General features: G+C 39.8%; 1 protein-coding gene across 1 annotated transcript; it reads left to right on the plus strand.

Annotated features, from left to right (window-relative positions):
- Positions 1 to 20,627: 20,627 nt before the first annotated feature.
- Positions 20,628 to 21,566, plus strand: LOC134486299 (olfactory receptor 4F3/4F16/4F29-like). The gene has a single exon (XM_087655351.1). The coding sequence runs from the start codon at positions 20,628 to 20,630 to the stop codon at positions 21,564 to 21,566; it is 939 nt and encodes a 312-aa protein (XP_087511477.1).
- The last annotated feature ends 3,190 nt before the right edge of the window (positions 21,567 to 24,756 follow it).

Genomic DNA, 24,756 nt, shown 5'->3' on the forward strand with positions numbered 1-24,756 from the left:
GATAGTATATTTAAGTGATCCCAAAAGTTCCACCAGAGAACTACTAAAGCTGATAAACAACTTCAGCAAAGTGGCTGGGTATAAAATTAACTCAAATAAATCAGTTGCCTTCCTCTATACAAAAGAGAAACAAGCCGAGAAAGAAATTAGGGAAACGACACCCTTCATAATAGACCCAAATAATATAAAGTACCTCGGTGTGACTTTAACCAAGCAAGTAAAAGATCTGTACAATAAGAACTTCAAGACACTGAGGAAAGAAATTGAAGAAGACCTCAGAAGATGGAAAGATCTCCCATGCTCATGGATTGGCAGGATTAATATGGTAAAAATGGCCATTTTACCAAAAGCAATCTACAGATTCAATGCAATCCCCATCAAAATACCAATCCAATTCTTCAAAGAGTTAGACAGAACAATTTGCAAATTCATCTGGAATAACAAAAAACCCAGGATAGCTAAAGCTATCCTCAACAATAAAAGGACTTCAGGGGGAATCACTATCCCTGAACTCAAGCAGTATTACAGAGCAATAGTGATAAAAACTGCATGGTATTGGTACAGAGACAGACAGATAGACCAATGCAATAGAATTGAAGACCCAGAAATGAACCCACACACCTATGGTCACTTGATTTTTGACAAAGGAGCCAAAACCATCCAATGGAAAAAAGATAGTATTTTCAGCAAATGGTGCTGGTTCAACTGGAGGGCAACATGTAGAAGAATGCAGATCGATCCATCCTTATCACCCTGTACAAAGCTTAAGTCCAAGTGGATCAAGGACCTCCACATCAAACCAGACACACTCAAACTAATAGAAGAAAAACTAGGGAAGCATCTGGAACACATGGGCACTGGAAAAAATTTCCTGAACAAAACACCAATGGCTTATGCTCTAAGATCAAGAATCGACAAATGGGATCTCATTAAACTGCAAAGCTTCTGTAAGGCAAAGGACACTGTGGTTAGGACAAAACGGCAACCAACAGATTGGGAAAAGATCTTTACCAATCCTACAACAGATAGAGGCCTTATTTCCAAAATATACAAAGAACTCAAGAAGTTAGACCGCAGGGAAACAAATAACCCTATTAAAAAATGGGGTTCAGAGCTAAACAAAGAATTCACAGCTGAGGAATGCCGAATGGCTGAGAAACACCTAAAGAAATGTTCAACATCTTTAGTCATAAGGGAAATGCAAATCAAAACAACCCTGAGATTTCACCTCACACCAGTGCGATTGGCTAAGATCAAAAACTCAGGTGACAGCAGATGCTGGCGAGGATGTGGAGAAAGAGGAACACTCCTCCATTGTTGGTGGGATTGCAGACTGGTAAAACCATTCTGGAAATCAGTCTGGAGGTTCCTCAGAAAATTGGACATTGAACTGCCTGATGATCCAGCTATACCCCTCTTGGGCATATACCCAAAAGATGCCTCAACATATAAAAGAGACACGTGCTCCACTATGTTCATCGCAGCCTTATTTATAATAGCCAGAAGCTGGAAAGAACCCAGATGCCCTTCAACAGAGGAATGGATACAGAAAATGTGGTACATCTACACAATGGAATATTACTCAGCTATCAAAAACAACGAGTTTATGAAATTCGTAGGCAAATGGTTGGAACTGGAAAATATCATCCTGAGTGAGCTAACCCAATCACAGAAAGACATACATGGTATGCACTCATTGATAAGTGGCTATTAGCCCAAATGCTTGAATTACCCTAGATCCCTAGAACAAACGAAACTCAAGACGGATGATCAAAATGTGAATGCTTCACTCCTTCTTTAAATGAGGAAAAAGAATACCCTTGGCAGGGAAGGGAGAGGCAAAGATTAAAACAGAGACTGAAGGAACACCCATTCAGAGCCTGCCCCACATGTGGCCCATACATATACAGCCACCCAATTAGACAAGATGGATGAAGCAAAGAAGTGCAGACCGACAGGAGCCGGATATAGATCGCTCCTGAGAGACACAGCCAGAATACAGCAAATACAGAGGCGAATGCCAGCAGCAAACCACTGAACTGAGAATAGGTCCCCTATTAAAGGAATCAGAGAAAGAACTGGAAGAGCTTGAAGGGGCTGGAGACCCCAAAAGTACAACAATGCCAAGCAACCAGAGCTTCCAGGGACTAAGCCACTACCTAAAGACTATACATGGACTGACCCTGGACTCTGACCTCATAGGTAGCAGTGAATATCCTAGTAAGATCATCAGAGGAAGGGGAAGCCCTTGTTCCTGGTATGAGTGGTCCCCCAGTGAGCGGATTGTTGGGGGGAGGGTGGTAATGGGGGGAGGATGGGGACGGGAACACCCATAAAGAAGGGGACGGGGAGGCGTTAGAGCGATGTTGGCCCAGAAACCGGGAAAGGGAATAACACTAGAAATGTAAATAAGAATTACTCAAGTTAATAAAAAAAAGAAAAAAAGTAAATTTAGTTAAATTTTTAAAATATAAGATAAGCAGACGGTCATATAAAATACATTGTTAAAGAGCATCTTATAATTAAAGCAAAATTATACATATAATTTTTTCTGTTTTGGAAATTACAAGTGAAAGAAAAACATTCTGTTGTTTAATATATATTCTATAAGACTTCAAAATAATTGCTAGCCTATCTTGTTTTTTTTCCCCAGCTGAAGGATTACTTTGGGAAATATTTGTTTGAACATGAATAGAGCCCCCAAGCTCTGAAGTTCCGATTTGGAGAATCATTAAATAGAAAACAAGGATCAAAGTACTAATGACTATCAATGTCAATGAGTGTTATAGTTTCATTTTACTTCTCTGTGCTTTTACTCAAAGGAAAAACAAATGTTATACAAATGTCTGTAGTAGCTATAATTTTGTGTCAAGAAAAGTATAAAATATTAAGCAATATGTAGAAGTAAATAAAATGATTAGGATTGAAAAAAAAGAATCGACAAGTGGGAGTTCATAAAATTGCAAAGCTTCTTCAATCAAAGGACACTGTCATTGGAACAAAATAGCAGGCAACAAATTGGGAAACAAATCTTTATTAATCTTACTTCTGATAGAGGGCTAATATCCAATATATACAAAGAACTGAAGAAGTTAGACTCTAGAGGGTCAAAGAACCCTATTTAAAAATGGATACAAAACTAAACAAAGAATGAGGAAACTCGAATGGCTGAGAAGTACCCCATGAAATGTTCAAAATCCTTAGAAATAAGGGAAATGCAAATCAAAACAGCCCTGAGATTTCACCTCACACCAGTCCGGATGGCTAAGATCAAAAACTCACGGGACTAGAGATGCTGGCGAGGATGTGGAGAAAGAGGAACACTCCTCCATTGTTGGTGGTATTGCAAACTGGTATGATCACTCTGGAAATCAGTCTAGATGTTCCTCAAAAAATTGGACATACTACTACTGGGGACCCAGCTATACCACACCTAGGCATACATCCAAAAGATGTACCAACATGTAATATGAACACATGCTCCACTATGATCATAACAGCCTCATTTATAATAGCCAGAAGCTGGAAAGAAACCAGATGTCCTTTTGTACAGTGATGGATACAGGAAATGTGGTACATTTACACAATGGAGTACAATTCGGCTATTAAAAACATTGACTTCATGAAATTCTTAGGCAAATGCGGCCAGTCCAATAACTATAAATATCATTCTGAATGATGTAATCCAATCACAAAAGAACATACATGGTATAACTGATAAGTAGTTATTAGACAAATAGCTTGGAATAGCCACAGTATATCTCATGCACTACATGAAGCTCAAGATGAAGGAAGACAAAAAAGAAGATCGGTCAGTCCTACTTAGAGGGGGGAACAACATAATCAAGGGAAGTAGAGAGTGGGAGGGATTTGGGAGGGTTAGAGGAGGGAGCAGGGAAAACGAGGAAGCAGAATCAGTTATGGGAGGAGATGAACAGAGGGTCAGTAAATTGAACAGAAGTGTACAGAAATGGGGATTCTGAACTGGCGGTAGCAACCAGGAGGTCCCAGATGCCAGGAAAGTAAGAGCCTCCAACGACCCCTGGGTGTAGGGAGCGGCTAAAGATGGCGACGATATCCTGTGATCGTTTGTGGTAAACACCCAGAGCACATGTGTTGGCATACCCCCAGCACCTACAAGGCCAGGGTGATATTCATGCTAATAAGATATTTTATACTCCACCAATCCCCAATGGACAAATTTATAGCCACAGTCTGTTTTGTATATAAGGCAAATGCCTTTGTCCCTCGGGGTCCCCCGTATCAGAATGAGGTGTTCCTGCAATAAAGGCTGTTGTAAGAATCCAACGGTGTTGTATCTTCCTTGCTGGTCGAGGTGGGCGCTTCAACTGGTGGCCCGTACGGAGACCCAAGAAAATTTTCTTTTCTTGTGTGGATTCAGAACTTTTCAGAATCAGGACTGCGACATCGGTAAGTTCCCGATTGGGAGGATAAGGCTCCCGGATATGAGACGATAAGGCTCCCGGATAAGGGATGATAAGGCTCCCGGATAATAGCGACTATAAAATTTCCCAAATGGGACAATAAGGTTCTCTGGAGTAAGCAGAGACAATGAAAGCCTTGGTTTAGAGGCAAAAGGGTTTGTGGAACACGGCAATGTTGTTTTCCCCAATTGATCCTCTGTGGGTTGGACTAGCACTTTTGCCTTTTACCCTTTTTGTGTTGTGGTGTTGCTACTGTTTGAATTGCCACCATCCAGGGCATGAATGCATTTGCTGGGAAGAGCCCACTAATGATGAGCTACAACATTCATGTGTAAATAAACACGCCAGCTCGCCCTGCTAATAAATCGATCGTAAATAAGCTCGTAAAGCATGGGAAACTCACACTCCACCCCACTCCTGTCAGCTCTTCAGGAGCTTCTTGGTCAGCGTAAGCTTAAATTCAAAAAGAAATTCAATTTTATGGACACCGCTCTAGTGGTGGTGTGTTGGTTAATAGCCAACGTTAATTTTTTTTTCTTTTTTTTCTTTTTTTTTTTTTTATTAACTTGAGTATTTCTTATATACATTTCGAGTGTTATTCCCTTTCCCGGTTTCCGGGCAAACATCCCCCTCCCCCCTCCCCTTCCTTATGGGTGTTCCCCTCCCAACCCTCTCCCCATTGCCGCCCTCCCCCCATAGACTAGTTCACTGGGGGTTCAGTCTTAGCAGGACCCAGGGCTTCCCCTTCCACTGGTGCTCTTACTAGGATATTCATTGCTACCTATGGGGTCAGAGTCCAGGGTCAGTCCATGTATAGTCTTTAGGTAGTGGCTTAGTCCCTGGAAGCTCTGGTTGCTTGACATTGTTGTACTTTTGGGGTCTCGAGCCCCTTCAAGCTCTTCCAGTTCTTTCTCTGATTCCTTCAATAGGGGACCTATTCTCAGTTCAGTGGTTTGCTGCTGGCATTCGCCTCTGTATTTGCTGTATTCTGGCTGTGTCTCTCAGAAGCGATCTACATCCGGCTCCTGTCGGTCTGCACTTCTTTGCTTCATCCATCTTGTCTAATTGGGTGGCTGTATATGTATGGGCCACATGTGGGGCAGGCTCTGAATGGGTGTTCCTTAAGTCTCTGTTTTAATCTTTGCCTCTCCCTTCCCTGCCAAGGGTATTCTTTTTCCTCATTTAAAGAAGGAGTGAAGCATTCACATTTTGATCATCCGTCTTGAGTTTCGTTTGTTCTAGGGATCTAGGGTAATTCAAGCATTTGGGCTAATAGCCACTTATCAATGAGTGCATACCATGTATGTCTTTCTGTGATTGGGTTAGCTCACTCAGGATGATATTTTCCAGTTCCAACCATTTGCCTACGAATTTCATAAACTCGTTGTTTTTGATAGCTGAGTAATATTCCATTGTGTAGATGTACCACATTTTCTGTATCCATTTCTCTGTTGAAGGGCATCTGGGTTCTTTCCATTTTCTGGCTATTATAAATAAGGCTGCGATGAACATAGTGGAGCACATGACTTTTTTATATGTTGAGGCATCTTTTGGGTATATGCCCAAGAGTGGTATAGCTGGATCCTCAGGCAGTTCAATGTCCAATTTTCTGAGGAACCTCCAGACTGATTTCCAGAATGGTTTTACCAGTCTGCAATCCCACCAACAATGGAGGAGTGTTCCTCTTTCTCCACATCCTCGCCAGCATCTGCTATCACCTGAGTTTTTGATCTTAGCCAATCGCACTGGTGTGAGGTGAAATCTCAGGGTTGTTTTGATTTGCATTTCCCTTATGACTAAAGATGTTGAACATTTCTTTAGGTGTTTCTCAGCCATTCGGCATTCCTCAGCTGTGAATTCTTTGTTTAGCTCTGAACCCCATTTTTTAATAGGGTTATTTGTTTCCCTGCGGTCTAACTTCTTGAGTTCTTTGTATATTTTGGATATAAGGCCTCTATCTGTTGTAGGATTGGTAAAGATCTTTTCCCAATCTGTTGGTTGCCGTTTTGTCCTAACCACAGTGTCCTTTGCCTTACAGAAGCTTTGCAGTTTTATGAGATCCCATTTGTCGATTCTTGATCTTAGAGCATAAGCCATTGGTGTTTTGTTCAGGAAATTTTTTCCAGTGCCCATGTGTTCCAGATGTTTCCCTAGTTTTTCTTCTATTAGTTTGAGTGTGTCTGGTTTGATGTGGAGGTCCTTGATCCATTTGGACTTAAGCTTTGTATAGGGTGATAAGCATGGATTGATCTGCATTCTTCTACATGTTGCCCTCCAGTTGAACCAGCACCATTTGCTGAAAATGCTATCTTTTTTCCATTGGATGGTTTTGGCTCCTTTGTCAAAAATCAAGTGACCATAGGTGTGTGGGTTCATTTCTGGGTCTTCAATTCTATTGCATTGGTCTATCTGTCTGTCTCTGTACCAATACCATGCAGTTTTTATCACTATTGCTCTGTAATACTGCTTGAGTTCAGGGATAGTGATTCCCCCTGAAGTCCTTTTATTGTTGAGGATAGCTTTAGCTATCCTGGGCTTTTTGTTATTCCAGATGAATTTGCAAATTGTTCTGTCTAACTCTTTGAAGAATTGGATTGGTATTTTGATGGGGATTGCATTGAATCTGTAGATTGCTTTTGGTAAAATGGCCATTTTTACTATATTAATCCTGCCAATTCATGAGCATGGGAGATCTTTCGATATTTTGAGCTGTTCTTCGATTTCTTTCTTCAGAGTCTTGAAGTTCTTATTGTACAGATCTTTTACTTGCTTGGTTAAAGTCACACCGAGGTACTTTATATTATTTGGGTCTATTATGAAGGGTGTCGTTTCCCTAATTTCTTTCTCGGCTTGTTTCTCTTTTGTATAGAGGAAGGCAACTGATTTATTTGAGTTAATTTTATACCCAGCCACTTTGCTGAAGTTGTTTATCAGCTTTAGCAGTTCTCTGGTGGAACTTTTGGGATCACTTAAATATACTATCATGTCATCTGCAAATAGTGATATTTTGACCTCTTCTTTTCCGATCTGTATCCCCTTGATCTCCTTTTGTTGTCTGATTGCTCAGGCTAGAACTTCAAGAACTATATTGAATAAGTAGGGAGAGAGTGGGCAGCCTTGTCTAGTCCCTGATTTTAGTGGGATTGCTTCAAGTTTCTCTCCATTTAGTTTAATGTTAGCAACTGGTTTGCTGTATATGGCTTTTACTATGTTTAGGTATGGGCCTTGAATTCCTATTCTTTCCAGGACTTTTATCATGAAGGGGTGTTGAATTTTGTCAAATGCTTTCTCAGCATCTAATGAAATGATCATGTGGTTCTGTTCTTTCAGTTTGTTTATATAATGGATCACGCTGATGGTTTTCCGTATATTAAACCATCCCTGCATGCCTGGGATGAAGCCTACTTGATCATGGTGGATGATTGTTTTGATGTGCTCTTGAATTCGGTTTGCCAGTATTTTATTGAGTATTTTTGCGTCGATATTCATAAGGGAAATTGGTCTGAAGTTCTCTTTCTTTGTTGTGTCTTTGTGTGGTTTAGGTATAAGAATAATTGTGGCTTCGTAGAAGGAATTCGGTAGGGCTCCATCTGTTTCAATTTTGTGGAATAGTTTGGATAATATTGGTATGAGGTCTTCTATGAAGGTTTGATAGAATTCTGCACTAAACCCGTCTGGACCTGGGCTCTTTTTGGTTGGGAGACCTTTAATGACTGCTTCTATTTCCTTAGGAGTTATGGGGTTGTTTAACTGGTTTATCTGTTCCTGATTTAACTTCGATACCTGGTATCTGTCTAGGAAACTGTCCATTTCCTGAAGATTTTCAAATTTTGTTGAATATAGGCTTTTATAGTAAGATCTGATGATTTTTTGAATTTCCTCTGAATCTGTAGTTATGTCTCCCTTTTCATTTCTGATTTTGTTAATTTGGACGCACTCTCTGTGTCCTCTCGTTAGTTTGGCTAAAGGTTTATCTATCTTGTTGATTTTCTCAAAGAACCAACTTTTGGTTCTGTTGATTCTTTCTATGGTCCTTTTTGTTTCTACTTGGTTGATTTCAGCTCTGAGTTTGATTATTTCCTGCCTTCTACTCCTCCTGGGTGTATTTGCTTCTTTTTGTTCTAGAGCTTTTAGGTGTGCTGTCAAGCTGCTGACATATGCTTTTTCCTGTTTCTTTCTGCAGGCACTCAGCGATATGAGTTTTCCTCTTAGCACAGCTTTCATTGTGTCCCATAAGTTTGAGTATGTTGTATCTTCATTTTCATTAAATTCTAAAAAGTTTTTAATTTCTTTCTTTATTTCTTCCTTGACCAGGTTATCATTGAGTAGAGCATTGTTCAATTTCCACGTATATGTGGGCATTCTTCCCTTATTGTTATTGAAGACCAGTTTTAGGCCGTGGTGGTCCGATAGCACGCATGGGATTATTTCTATCTTTCTGTACCTGTTGAGGCCCGTTTTTTGACTAATTATATGGTCAATTTTGGAGAAAGTACCATGAGGAGCTGAGAAGAAGGTATATCCTTTTGCTTTAGGATAGAATGTCCTATAAATATCCGTTAAGTCCATTTGCCTAATGACTTCTCTTAGTCTGTCGACATCACTGTTTAATTTCTGTTTCCATGATCTGTCCATTGATGAGAGTGGGGTGTTGAAATCTCCCACTATTATTGTGTGAGGTGCAATGTGTGTTTTGAGCTTTAGTAAGGTTTCTTTTACGTATGTAGGTGCCCTTGTATTTGGGGCATAGATATTTATGATTGAGAGTTCATCTTGGTGGATTTTTCCTTTGATGAATATGAAGTGTCCTTCCTTATCTTTTTTGATGACTTTTAGTTGGAAATTGATTTTATTTGATATTAGAATGGCTACTCCAGCTTGCTTCTTCTGACCATTTGCTTGGAAAGTTGTTTTCCAGCCTTTCACTCTGAGGTAGTGTCTGTCTTTGTCTCTGAGGTGTGTTTCCTGTAGGCAGCAGAATGCAGGGTCCTCGTTGCGTATCCAGTTTGTTAATCTATGTCTTTTTATTGGGGAGTTGAGGCCATTGATATTGAGAGATATTAAGGAATAGTGATTATTGTTTCCCTTTATATTCATATTTGGATGTGAGGTTATGTTTGTGTGCTTTCATTCTCTTTGTTTTGTTGCCAAGACGATTAGTTTCTTGCTTCTTCTAGGGTATAGCTTGCCTCCTTATGTTGGGCTTTACCATTTATTATCCTTTGTAGTGCTGGATTTGTGGAAAGATATTGTGTAAATTTGGTTTTGTCATGGAATATCTTGGTTTCTCCATCAATGTTAATTGAGAGTTTTGCTGGATACAGTAACCTGGGCTGGCATTTGTGTTCTCTTAGGGTCTGTATGACATCAGTCCAGGATCTTCTGGCCTTCATAGTTTCTGGCGAGAAGTCTGGTGTGATTCTGATAGGTCTCCCTTCATATGTTACTTGACCTTTTTCCCTTACTGCTTTTAATATTCTTTCTTTATTTTGTGCGTTTGGTGTTTTGACAATTATGTGACGGGAGGTGTTTCTTTTCTGGTCCAATCTATTTGGAGTTCTGTAGGCTTCTTGTATGTCTATGGGTATCTCTTTTTTTAGGTTAGGGAAGTTTTCTTCTATGATTTTGTTGAAGATATTTACTGGTCCTTTGAGCTGGGAGTCTTCACTCTCTTCTATACCTATTATCCTTAGGTTTGATCTTCTCATTGAGTCCTGGATTTCCTGTATGTTTTGGACCAGTAGCTTTTTCCGCTTTACATTATCTTTGACAGTTGAGTCAATGATTTCTATGGAATCTTCTGCTCCTGAGATTCTCTCTTCTATCTCTTGTATTCTGTTGGTGAAGCTTGTATCTACAGCTCCTTGTCTCTTCTTTTGGTTTTCTATATCCAGGGTTGTTTCCATGTGTTCTTTCTTGATTGCTTCTATTTCCATTTTTAATTCCTTCAACTGTTTGATTGTGTTTTCCTGGAATTCTTTCAGGGATTTTTGCGATTCCTCTCTGTAGGCTTCTACTTGTTTATTAATGTTTTCCTGTGTTTCCCTAAGTGTGTTCATGTCTTTCTTGAAGTCCTCCAGCATCATGATCAAATATGATTTTGAAACTAGATCTTGCTTTTCTGGTGTGTTTGGATATTCCATGTTTGTTTTGGTGGGAGAATTGGGCTCCGATGATGGTATGTAGTCTTGGTTTCTGTTGCTTGGGTTCCTGTGCTTGCCTCTCGCCATCAGATTATCTCTAGTGTTACTTTGTTCTGCTATTTCTGACAGTGGCTAGACTGTCCTATAAGCCTGTGTGTCAGGAGTGCTGTAGACCTGTTTTCCTCTCTTTCAGTCAGTTATGGGGACAGAGTGTTCTGCTTTCGGGCGTGTAGTTTTTCCTCTCTACAGGTCTTCAGCTGTTCCTGTGGGCCTGTGTCTTGAGTTCACCAAGCAGCTTTCTTGCAGCAGAAAATTTGGTCTTATCTGTGGTCCCGAGGCTCAAGTTCGCTCGTGGGGTGCTGCCCAGGGGCTCTCTGCAGTGGCACAACCAGGAAGACCTGTGCCGCCCCTTCCGGGAGCTTCAGTGCACCAGTGTTCCAGATGGTCTTTGGCTTTTTCCTCTGGCGTCCGAGATGTGTGTGCAGGGAGCAGTCTCTTCTGGTTTCCCAGGCTTGTCTGCCTCTCTGAAGGTTTAGCTCTCCCTCCCACGGGATTTGGGTGCAGAGAACTGTTTATCTGGTCTGTTTCTTTCAGGTTCCGGAGGTGTCTCAGGCAGGTGTCCTGCCGCTCCTGGGCCCTCCCCCACGGGAGCCCAGAGGCCTTATATAGTTTCCTCTTGGGCCAGGGATGTGGGCAGGGGTGAGCTTTGTTGGTGGTCTCTTCTGCTCTGCAGCCTCAGGAGTGCCCACCTGACCAGGTGGTTGGGTCTCTCTCTCACCGGGTCTGGGAGCAGAGAGCTGCTGCGGGCCGGGATCCGCGGGTGTGGGACTTCCGGTAAACACAGAACGTGCCCGGTCCTAGAGAAATTCTGCTTCCGTGTGTCCCAAGCTCACCAGGCAGCTTTCTTGCAGCAGAAAATATGGTCTTACCTGTGGTCCCGAGGCTCAGGTTCGCTCGTGGGGTGTTGCCCACGGGCTCTCTGCAGCGGCAGCAACCAGGAAGACCTGTGCCACCCCTTCCGGGAGCTTCAGTGCACCAGGGTTCCAGATGGTCTTTGGCTTTTTCCTCTGGCGTCCGAGATGTGTGTGCAGGGAGCAGTCTCTTCTGGTTTCCCAGGCTTGTCTGCCTCTCTGAAGGTTTAGCTCTCCCTCCCATGGAATTTGGGTGCAGAGAACTGTTTATCCGGTCTGTTTCTTTCAGGTTCCGGAGGTGTCTCAGGCAGGTGTCCTGCCGCTCCTGGGCCCTCCCCCACGGGAGCCCAGAGGCCTTATACAGTTTCCTCTTGGGCCAGGGATGTGGGCAGGGGTGAGCAGAGTTGGTGGTCTCCTCCGCTCTGCAGCCTCAGGAGTGCCCACCTGACCAGGTGGTTGGGTCTCTCTCTCACCGGGTCTGGGAGCAGAGAGCTGCTGCGGGCCGGGATCCGCGGGTGTGGGACTTCCGGTAAACACAGAACGTGCCCGGTCCTAGAGAAATTCTGCTTCTGTGTGTCCCAAGCTCACCAGGCAGCTTTCTTGCAGCAGAAAATATGGTCTTACCTGTGGTCCCGAGGCTCAGGTTCGCTCGTGGGGTGTTGCCCACGGGCTCTCTGCAGCGGCAGCAACCAGGAAGACCTGTGCCACCCCTTCCGGGAGCTTCAGTGCACCAGGGTTCCAGATGGTCTTTGGCTTTTTCCTCTGGCGTCCGAGATGTGTGTGCAGGGAGCAGTCTCTTCTGGTTTCCCAGGCTTGTCTGCCTCTCTGAAGGTTTAGCTCTCCCTCCCATGGAATTTGGGTGCAGAGAACTGTTTATCCGGTCTGTTTCTTTCAGGTTCCGGAGGTGTCTCAGGCAGGGGTCCTGCCGCTCCTGGGCCCTCCCCCACGGGAGCCCAGAGGCCTTATACAGTTTCCTCTTGGGCCAGGGATGTGGGCAGGGGTGAGCAGAGTTGGTGGTCTCCTCCGCTCTGCAGCCTCAGGAGTGCCCACCTGACCAGGTGGTTGGGTCTCTCTCTCACCGGGTCTGGGAGCAGAGAGCTGCTGCGGGCCGGGATCCGCGGGTGTGGGACTTCCGCCAACGTTAATTTTTGAAGCATAGTGTTTTACCTGTGCTTGTGCTCGCAGCCCACACAGTAGGGGGGAGCGAAACTAGCTGCGGAGCTGCTGCAGTGAGCATGGAGACTTCTCAGTCTCACCCAATTTTTCTGACTCTTCAGGAGCTGTTTGAAAGAAAAAGGCTTAGGATGAGAAAAAGCACTATAGAGAGATTTCTTAGTGAATGCGAAGCCATTGCACCTTGGTTCGTTGTCTCTGGGAATCTCACGGTGGACAGGTAAGATAAGCTGGGGAAAGATTTAAATTTTGCCTGGGAGCAAGGAACCTTTAAGGGACAGATTGTGTTAGAAATACTACAGGAGGAATGAGCTGAAAAGGCTGAGAGTGAGGCGGGGGAAGACTCTAAGGAAAACAAGAACAAGAAAGGAATTTATCCATCCCTCAAAGAACAAGGTCAGAGAAAAAAAATTCCAGTTGCTGCCAGTTGAAGGCCTGACCTTCATCAGGTGGGGATTAACCCTCGTGGTCTGCTCCCGTTAAGACTTTGGCAGATGGATGTCACACACATATCTCAATTTGGAAATTTAAAATACGCTCATGTTTCTGTTGATACCTGTTCCGGTATTATACATGCCACTCTGATGACTGGTGAAAAGGCTCATAATGCCATTAGTCATTGCCTAGAGGCGTGGGCAGCCTGGGGAAGGCCTGATAGTCTCAAGACAGACAATGGGCCTGCCTACACTGCAAAGTCCTTTCAGGCATTTTGCCAGACGATACAGGTCAGTCATACTACAAGATTGCCATACAATCCCCAAGGTCAAGGAATTGTGGAAAGAGCACATCATACCTTAAAAGAGCTCTTACAAAAATAAAAAGGGGGAATTGGCTATGGCAGAACACCAAGAGAACAGTTGTCTTTAGCTCTGTTTACTCTAAATTTCTTTTTTTGATATGTAAATATGTATTTAATTTGTATGTGTGTGTGTGTGTAATACATGATTACATCACATGTAAAATGACACACAGATTATACTCTAAATTTCTTAATTTTGGATGCGCATGGCTGCTCTGCTGCAGATCGCCACGCTGCTACTAAACCTATGATTCATGCAGACGTAAAGTGGAAGGATGTCTTAACTGATAAATGGCATGGCCTAGATCCCGTGATTTCGAGATCTAGAGGAGCTGTTTGTGTTTTTCCACAGAATCAAGACAATCCAATCTGGGTGCCTGAATGTTTGACTCGCAAACTGCCTCCTCCTATTTCTGAAGATGAGACTATGAACCCTACTCTTACTACTGGGAACGGTAATCCAGGTTGATTCACTCACTCTGTGGGCTATTGCCAGATCCTGTCCAGTACCTATGCCAGTTCATAGCAATTCTACTGTTTTGCCAACTTTTTTCTCCACCTACTGTTTGTGTGGTGTTCCTTGTATAGTGCCAAATGGAGAATTGCCCTAACGGTATACTGCCACGAATCTTTCTTTATTACATACATTATGTTTTACTCTTAAAAATTCCTCCCAGCCTTGTATATGGCTGCAAAGGACCACATTGGCTAATTGGTTAGATCCTATGAGCAATAGTGATATGGGCACTGGGACCATCCTGGCTGCTTTGAGTCAAATTACCCAAGGAGCCTCTTCAGGCAGTGGAGACACGTCCGTCAATAATTCTGCTGATTTGAACATTACAACTTTAATTATGATACATAATTGCAGTTTTCCATGTATTACTACTCTGCAAGCTAATTTTTCTCAGTATTCTCAACAGAGCAAAGAAATCTCGAATTATCTGAAAGGAAACTGGTCCATGAAAGTGAAGCAATTATCGAGACAATTGCTGATGCAGATTGCTGTCCTTAACAACACTAGATTGGAACCTATCACGTTTGGAGATTTCACTTCATGGTAATTACCAATGCTTTCTCCTTTTTTAAAGAATGGGCTTGCATGTTTGCCTGGGGGGGGCATTGTCCTCTTGGGATGTGGAGTATGTCTATGGCTTTTTTGCCATTTACAAGAAGAGCATGCCAGACACAAAGTGATTGTTTACCATGCTATGGTTGCCATTGAAAGTGGTGCGTCCCCCAACATATGGCTGGCCTCTTTGAAAAATTAAGAGTTCGCCCTACATCATTTTTGTCACTGTCATGTGAAGCCATTGTATCCCGAGACAGGCAACTTTCCTCGAGCTTGGACCAACCTAAGGCAGGGGCCTGGTGGCGATAGGGTTATTCCAACGACGGTAAGGCCACGCTACTGAGAGGAACGACCTAAGACAGGTGCAATGACAATATTGACGTGACACCCTGATCTAGACCAGTCATAGACAGAGGTGGCTATGCCCCGTTTGAATATTCAGGCTGGTCAAATGCTCCTCTGCCCAGTTTCTCCCTTAAGGAAACACACACGTATAGCCCAAAACGGTGTGTTACAGCGTAAGTTCATTTATTGCCATTAGGGTGCAGTCCTAACTGCAAGAGTGGCTCACCATGGCCGAGCTGGGCACTCTGTGAGGCATGTCTGATCTCTCTCAGACCACTACCTCCACCTAATGGGTTCATTTTTTAAAAAACAACAAAGAGGGAGATATAGGGAGCGGCTTAAGATGGCGCCTGCAATAAAGGCTGTTGAGAAGAATCCAACAGTGTTGCATCTTCCTTGCTGGTCGAGGTGGGTGCTTCACCCGGGGATGACATTAGCTGAAACACTCCACAAAGAGAAGGCAGAAACTGTCAAGACTATATCCAGAGGTTATGCATGGCCCCCCCGGTTGAGGGACGGGGCCACCTACCATTTCCAAAATTTTAACCTAGAGCTGCTCCTGCCTAAAGGAAATGCAGGTACAAAAAGTGTAGCAGAGCCTGAAGGAAAGGCATTCAAAGAGTGCCCCACCAGGGGATCCTTCCCACATGTCAGACACCAAACCCAGACAGTACCGCTGATGCCAAGAAGTGTTTGCTGACAGGAGCCTGATACAGCTGTCTCCTGAGCGGTTCAGCCAGAGGCTGACAAATACAGAGGTGGATCCTCGAATCCAGTCATCGGATTAATCACAGGGACCCAATGGAGGAGTGGGTAAGGACTGAATGAGCTGAAAGGGCATTATCTGGCATCAGTGGGAGGGGAGGCTCTTGGTCCTGTGAAGGCTTGATGACCCATTATAAAGGAATGCTTGGGCGGTGAGGTGGGAGTAGGTGGTCGAGAAATGGGGTAAGAAAGAGAGAATAGGGGTTTTGCAAAGGGGTAGCTGGGAAAAGGGATAACATGTAAAATGTAAATAAATAAAATATCCAATCTAAAAATGTTAAAAATAACAATAACAAATATACTAAAATGATTAAATGACTATAGTCAGGATCTGTATTATCTATTTTAGGTACTAATTACAATGCAAAGTTACCAATATTTATAACAAATAGTATGATAATATACAACTTCCATTTTTCCTTTTCTTTTACTGTTTTTCATTAAACCTGAAATCTTTTAGTTGCACTGGACAAAACAAACAGTTCTCCAGGGAGAAAATCTGTCCTATGAGCACATTTAATACTATCTAGTGTGTCAGAATCTTTTATTCACAGGTCTCTTGAGATTTGATTAATTAGCTTCATATATTTTATGTTAGGTTATTATTAAGTATTTTAGGTTAAATAAACCAGGACTACCAGTCTGTGAAGATACTTTCTCGTCATGCAGGTAAAATGTACAGAGATGTTTAAACAACCAGAAGCATGGCTTTATTTGCAGATATTCTTGTTTTGAAAATGCTATGATAATGGATTTTACTGTAAATGTTTTTATTTGTGTAAAGAGAAAATAGATATCATGCTGAAAATGTAATTTAATTGCACAGAAAATAACTGAAAAATTTTATGAAATATAGGAGAAAGTTTATTGGATTTGATTTTGAGCTAGAATAACAGTGCATCAAAAATATGAATGATACTGGAAAACATAAAGCAACTTTGTAACGCTTTGAATATATTCTAGGAGTAATTTTCCAATATTTAGTCATTTTGTAATATGCTGTAGATAATATGAAAACAGAATAATACAAATCGAAATTCAGATCTATTTTTCACATTTTCTCCTGTTTTAAAAAGACTTATTCATTTTTATTTTGTACATTTGATTTTTTTGCTTGCATGTACGTATGAACGTTTCTTTTAAGCAGCTGCCCAGGATTCCAGAAGAATGCATTGGATCCTCTGGATCTGGAGTTACAGAATGACGTGAGCTGTCACAAGGTTGCTGATAAGCCGAATCTGTTCCCTCTGTAAGAGAAGCAAGCGCTCAAACTATTTCTCCAACCCCAGCTCCTATGGTGTATGCACTAATTTCATTTCTGAATGGTAAGTAACCAGTTAAAGAGTTTTAGTAAATGGAAAGTATTCCTAGGGGGACAGAACATGAGAATGAGAATTAGAATAATTAACTGATTCTCAAAAAAACTATTTTAAAATCTATAAGGTTCCTTTGTTTTATTCATGCTCATAAGTAGTTATTTGAAAAGGATGTAGAGTTACTTATATTTTCCTCAATAATAAATAAAAACAGGGGTTGTAATTAAATAGAGTAGTTTGAATTATTCTGAGTATAAAGTGTGTTTCATGACAAATTGAGAATTAAAATACAGTTTGTCTTGAGGGACTAATAAACTTATATTAATCAAAACAGGAGAAAACATGCACAGGTGATGTTTCTGATGGGTGCTTTGTTCAAACCTAGATGATTGTAGGGTACTGAACTTATAACTCTGTATTGGGATTCTCATTAACAATATTTCCTTTAAGAAATAGGTATTAGAAATCTGTCCTGTAGGATTCTCCTATGACAGAATTAGGACTACATAAATGCCCAAACGAGGGGGACTACTCATGAGAGAAATCAAAGCCTGGCCTTTTGAATTGTGGGTATTCTAATAGTTGCAAATGAATGTAAATTATATAAAGAACAAAAATTATTTTAAGATGCAACCAAATGTATGAGATGATGATTCAAAATATCCTGTTCTGTGGGTATTCCTCTGTAGGCATTTGTGGCTTATTGGTAACTCAACAGCAGATGTCTATATGGTCTTCCTTTGGACTTATTTTTAGATACTACTCTGTGTCAAGTGAATCTTAGTCTATCAGGTCTCAAATTTTTTCTGCCTCTAAATTCTATAATATTTTATATAATTACAAGTCTTCTGTTCTACATTCAAAAACTCTATGGGGTTTTATGACAGTGATGAACATTGGCTGTCCAAAAGGCAAATTCACAGCGGATATAGGTTCACTGGCAATGCCTCCTGTGGCTTTCACATTTGAAAGATGCTTGAAGCACTGTGATTGGTTATTACTATGCAGTTTTAGAAATATTGTCAAAAGGCAAAGAGAATTGAATAAATTGTCTTTTACTTAAACTTTTCCCCTCCACAAGGCATACTTTTTAAATTTTGTTGTTTTTAAATTTTCCACTTATCATCATTATATTTTTCTTTACTTTAATTATTATTTGACATCTATTTTCCATGTCACTTTAAAACTCTGCATAGTTTCTCTTTTGTCTTTAAAATTATAATCACATATTTTTTAGGTGTATTTGAAATAACCAAACCACATCTTTTCCTATGTTTCAGCAAATATTTATATACATGATGGAGTGTTAAGATCGATTACACAAGATACAGCTGTAGTCTTTAAATCTGTTGGAGTTGTGTCTAGTTGAAAAGGAACATTTAGTGAGTTACATTTAGTTAATTATGAGCATTAAGGAGACACATAATTTTCTTTGAGAAAAATATATTTAAATTACATTGATAGTACACTCTAATTACTAAGTAACTTGAACACTATATTTTATTATTGAATAGAGGACAGTCAATATATTTTAAAAATGTTTTATTAGAAGGGGACAGTTAGTATATTTTGAAGGTCTTTCAGAAATAAAATTTTATGTTCTCTGTTTCTCTTTTTCCTTTATTTATTTATTTATTTATTTATTTATTTATTTATTCATTTTGTGTATTCATGAAATAAGTTCACAGTATTATGGAAAAAGTGAATAAAACATTAGTATCAATATTTATTAATTATCTCATATGGAATACCTACATACTGAATGTGTGGTTGTGAATACTTGTTATCTTTAAACTGTAATGAAAACTCAGTATTTACATTTATGCAATAGATTAATGAACTATATATCTATTAAATTGCTAGTGGCTGAACAGTGGGTTCATTTTGTTTTTCTGTATTGAAAGCCCATCCTTTGTCCATGGTGCTGTTTATTCTCTAATGACAAGTAACCTAAAGCATAAGGTGATAAATTCTTTATTTCAGATTTGAACAAAATGCCTTCTACTACAGCATGGCTGCCTTCAGAGGATTAAATTTTCTGTTCATGAGGTGAGCTTTCCAAGGCAGTGATTCTGATCTATGCATCATGTTTTATAGACAAATACTTCGCTAGAATGTGAAATTGTGAAATTAGACATCGAATTGTTTCAATACTGAGGGCAATCAATCTAATTCACCAATATTATATGGACTGGAACACAACATGAGTGCTGCAGGCTTTACTGTGTGGTCTGTATTTTAAAAGTCTATGGGCATAATAATCACTTCTTTTCTGTGTTGGTTTCATATAGGAACAATTAACAAGTAAATATTGTGTGTATTTTTGGTACACAGCATGATTATATCATGTATTACATACGCTATGTATAATACATAGCAATGTATATGAAGTTACATGACATATATTACACATATAATAGACTAATGAACACAGTTAGCTCACATACTTATTGAATGTGAGAACATTGATAATAGCCTCTCAGCGATTTTCAAGCATGCAACTCACTATTATCGTTGTCCATAATCACCACAATACCATAGATCTCCAGAAAGCAACCACCATGTTAGTGGAACTTTTGGACTCTTTTTTTAAACAACCATCATCTTCTTGCTTCATGCCCACTCCCCACATTAATTTTGCCTGTTCCACCATCATATCCTTTGATTTTACAAGTCTTATTTCTTCACATTTTATTTGTGAACTCTGAATATCTTTCAGAGTTTGACTTCTTGTGTCTCCATTTCATTTAGCATAATGACTCCAAGCTTCAAAATTCCCTTTGTTTTAAGGCTATGGAAGAGTCACCTGTGTGTATACGTGTGTGTGTGTGTGTGTGTGTGTGTGTGTGTGTGTGTGTGTGTGTGTGTGCATTTGTGTACATAGTCCACACATCCATAAAGGAGCAGTTAGGATGTTTCACTATCGCTTACTATAAATGATGTTTCAATGATCATGAGCCAGTGCAGGGTCATTTCTTCTGGATGATCAACTCCCAAAATGATATTGATTAATAATTCTCTTTCTCAGTTGTTTGCCTATTTCTATATTTCTATATTTTCTGTTTCTTTCTGTCCCCCATTCAATTTCTCCAGTTTCAATTTTCTTTTCTCTCTACAATCATTTCAATTTCTCCATTTTCTGTTTGTTCCTCTCCCCTTCCGTCCTTCCTTCCTTCATTCCTTCCTTCCTTCCTTCCCTCCTTCCTTCCATCCTTCTTTCCTTCCTTTGTTTGACAAGAATGAAATCTAGGGCCTTATATGTTGAAAAATAGGGATTACATGCCAAGTCTTTAATTTTAAAAATATTATGGAGATGGCTATATGCTTTCTTAAGTGAATGTACTTATATTCAAAACTCTGTCCAAGGTTCCCTTTTCAAAGACATAACTCAAACCTTTCATTTTTGAACGTTTCATGAAAGCTCCTTTTACAAGTATAAAATGGTATTTCAGAGTGTTTGTACTTTGCAGTCCCCTGATAAGAAACCATATAAGCACTTGCTCCTATATCTATTCATCTTTATGAAAAAGGTTTATTGATAAATCAAAAAAGATTTTCATAAACTCAAGTTCTGACTTTTTGTGGACTATCAATATAATTGTCATAACTTACAGTTTCTTGTACTGCTGTCCTTCAGGTATCACCAAAAACAGCAGAAATGGAAGGAAAAAATCACTCTGTTGTGTCAGAATTTATGTTCGTGGGACTCACCAACTCCTGGAAGATGGAAATACTTCTCTTTCTGTTCGCTTCAGTGTTTTACATGGCTAGCATGATGGGAAACTCCCTCATCATTTTCACTGTGGCTTCTCATCCTCACTTACATTCTCCCATGTACTTTTTGTTGGCCAATCTCTCCTTCATTGACTTAGGTGTTTCCTGTGTCACTTGTCCCAAGATGATTTATGACCTATTCAGAAAGCAAAAAGTCATCTCCTTTAACGGTTGCATCACTCAAAACTTTTTCATCCATGTCATTGGCGGTGTGGAGGTGGTGCTGCTCATAGGCATGGCATATGATAGATATGTAGCCATTTGTAAGCCTCTCCATTATTTGACCATTATGAATGCAAAAATGTGCATTTTCATCTTAGTGGCTTCCTGGGTGGTTGGCCTTATGCATTCTCTGGTACAATTTGTTTATATAGTAAATTTACCGTTCTGTGGACCAAATATTTTGGACAGCTTTTACTGTGACCTTCCTCGGTTCATCAGACTTGCTTGTGTAGATACTAATCAATTAGAATTAATGGTTTCAGCCAACAGTGGCTTCATCTCTGTAGGCTCCTTTTTCATACTGGTCATATCTTATATTGTCATAATAGTCACTGTTCAGAAACATTCCTCAAGTGGTTCCTCCAAAGCTTTGTCCACACTTTCTGCTCACATCTCTGTTGTGGTCCTGTTCTTTGGTCCTATGATATTTATCTATACGTGGCCTTCGCCCTCCACACACTTGGATAAGTATCTGGCTATATTTGATGCAGTTGGTACTCCTTTTCTGAACCCTGTGATCTACACACTGAGGAATCAAGATATGAAGATGGCTATGAAAAGAGTATGCAGACAGCTATTAAAATATGGGAAGATCTCCTAAATGACTGCGGTATGAACATTCATCATTGAATACAGTGCATTGTTGATCAAATTCAGTGACAATTACTTTCCCTGATAGGATTTGTTTACCTATACTGATATTTCGGTGACTTTTGTGTTCTATCAGGAGAGATTTAAATTTGTCCTAACAATAGGGAATGAAGTTTATATTTATGAACAAAGATTATAATATTGCAGAATTTAATTCACAAAAATAATGTTTTGAAGTAAACTTTTAATTGTATGAATGACAGAAAAGTTCTTTAAAACCTAAAACTGAAAGAGAAACATATATCTCTTTCCCTTTTTCTCTCTATCTGTCTCTCTGATAACATAAATTTCTCACATGCAGGACTTACTGGAAGCACTTCATGGAAAATATACAAACTGCCATTCAACTGGGTCATATTGTCTATTTTCTGTACATTGTATACATGCTAGCCAGTCTTTTGATAATTTGTGTGGTTATTCAAAATGTTTAAAATCTGCAGCCATACATACTGATACACACAAATATAAGCTGTCTAGTTAACATTATGACAGTCAAATTTACTTATGTTTTTAATTCTTTACTGTCTTCTCATATTATTTTTCTTTTTCTATTTCTATGTCAGAATTCAGCCACCAATATATTTGCATGACATTGTAGAGAAGCAAATGAAGCTGTAGCAATTTTTAATCAGTTGGCACAGTGTATGTATCTGAGCACCTTACAGATATATTACATATGCTAACTCATCCTGATACTGTGGAAGAGAAGTAGTGCTGTAGTTCTGCTTTTTTTCCACATCCTCTTTTAATTCTCCCATTTTCAAGCTAGTTGCAAGGGGGTCATTATGATTATAATCACCAGGCTAGCCATCAACTGCATCACTGGAATTGGAGGCACCGAGAGGCAAAGTATTAACTATCCTTGTTCTCCATCTCACGTCTATTTTTCCTTATGGGATTCTAGTGCCTCTAGCGTTGCATCCAGAATGAGGTTACCACCTCCCTGGGGCAGTTTTGTGTATTGAAAATTAGATCAATCTAGTTCCTGTGAGCAATAATTTATTATATATCATTCATACTTTTCTACTTCACAGATTCAACTTTGAGTGAGATAGACTCTTAAATGTCTGCTAGCTTAATATTATGTGGGTTCATAGAGTGCACCATTTAAGCCACACACAAGTGCTTACACAAAGTTTTGTTTGACCAGGGGATATATTTTAGACCAAATGAAACATAAGACAGAATTCATTCTTCTACAGATTTGTGCCATGGCAAGTAACTGACTTTACACGGTTAGTCACATAATTTCCTCATTTACAATGGGAATTATAGCACCACAATCCAGGGTTATGTGCTCTCCAATAGAAGATAAATAAAACCTGTGATAACCTGCAGAAATAGCTGAGGTACTCTCCTATTTACACATGTTATTGTCACATCCTGTTAAGGAATTTGGCTGTTGATTATAGAAATCCTCAGAGACCTGTAGGTGTAATAATACTCTTGCTGGTCATGGCTCTTTATATTTTTTTATCCTTATAAATCTCAAACTATTACATAATTTCTTCAGTTGATTGTCTTGTTCTACTCCTTAGAGCAGTTTGTCTTCTTGCCTGGACCCTGAGTAAAGTCTTCTAATACTTATTCAACAGTGAAAGAAAGTGAGCCCATATGCATCTATAAAGGCATATACACATATTATAAATGTAAATGTGAGCCCATATGCATCTATAGAGGCAAATACACCTATTATAAATGCCAAGCCAAAGAAAAACCTAGGAAAGTGCATACTGTATGATGCTGTCTGAAGAAATATAGGCAGAGACTTCGAACTGAGGGCCACAATAAAAAGGTGTTTGACTTTATTTGTGATGTAGTTTTGAAATGAGAATAGGAGAGCAAGAAAACAAGGCCTTTTAAAGACAGCAGGACCGATATACATAAGAATTTACAAGACTATGGCAGCATGCACAGTGCCTACAAATGGTTTGGGCCAGATGGAGTCCCAGCACTGAGAGGGGCAATGGGTACAAGCTCTCATCCCTAAGCCAGAAGCTGCCTTTAGTTGATAAGAACTCACAAATGAACAGTTAGTTTTCTCCAAGAGAGTCTCACTGGCTATGTAAGCCACTTCTAAGGCCAGATCTCATGCTTAGCAGAAAATTGCCAACACAAAATGAATTCAATGGCAATTTTGGTGGTTCCTTGTCTCATAATGTTTGTCAGAGCTTTTCTGATTGTTTGCTTTTAAATAAAATGTTATAGTTTATGTGTGTGTGTGTGTGTGTGTGTGTGTGTGTGTGTGCGCGCGCGCATGTGCATTAGTTTCTGACTTAGTGTTTCAATGGAAATTATGTGTGAGTGAATGTGTGTGTCTCTGTGTATTATGTAATTTTTGGGTTGTTTTCTGCTTGTTTCTTTTTCTTTTTGTTTTTACGTATTATCATTATGTGCTTGTTTGCATTCTAATGAGAGGGAAAAGTATGCATCTGATGGGTGAAGAACTGGGGAAGATTTGAGTGAATTTGGGAAGGTAAAACTGTAATAAGAATATGTTGTAAGGAAAAACTATTTTCATATAAAATAAAAAGAGATTATAATATATAGTGTATATTAAGAAATTATTTTAAAATATAAAATTTTTCTGAAAAATCATTATTGCTATCAAGACATTCTATGATTATATATGGAGAATTATAACTTTTCAATCATCACTAATCTTAAAATTTTATTAACTATGTTATATTAAATACATCCCACATATTCGTAGAAGTGTTTGAAAGGAAATTTGTGAGTCATAAAGAGATATAACTTTAGAAGAACCTAAGAGAGAATTCAGATGTACTTACCCCACTTTGCTCCCATGTGTAAGATCTCTTGTGACGAATTTGCAATGTTGAAGACAGTAATATGAATTAATGTGAATTTTTGTAAAATATATACATAAAACTCATGTATTTTGACATTTCTTTTTTTAAAAGAATAATTTATTTAGTTTATGTATGTGAATACACTATAGCTGTCTTTAGACACACCAGAAGAAGGCATTAGATCCCATTACAGATGGTTGTGAGCCACCATGTGGTTGCTGGGAATTGAACTCAGGACCTCTGGATGAGCAGTCAGTGCTCTTAACCTCTGAGCCATCTCCCCAGCCTGAAGAAGAGAATCTTATCTTGGCCAAGTCCTGATGTTCG

This window comes from Rattus norvegicus, chromosome 3 (assembly GCF_021556685.1).
Source record: "Rattus norvegicus strain SHRSP/BbbUtx chromosome 3, alternate assembly SHRSP_T2T, whole genome shotgun sequence".
Taxonomy (NCBI): domain Eukaryota; kingdom Metazoa; phylum Chordata; class Mammalia; order Rodentia; family Muridae; genus Rattus; species Rattus norvegicus.

Excerpts from the sequence above, each read along its gene's own strand:
- LOC134486299 (XM_087655351.1), top strand. The coding sequence starts at position 20,628 with ATGGAAGGAAAAAATCACTCTGTTGTGTCAGAATTTATGTTCGTGGGA.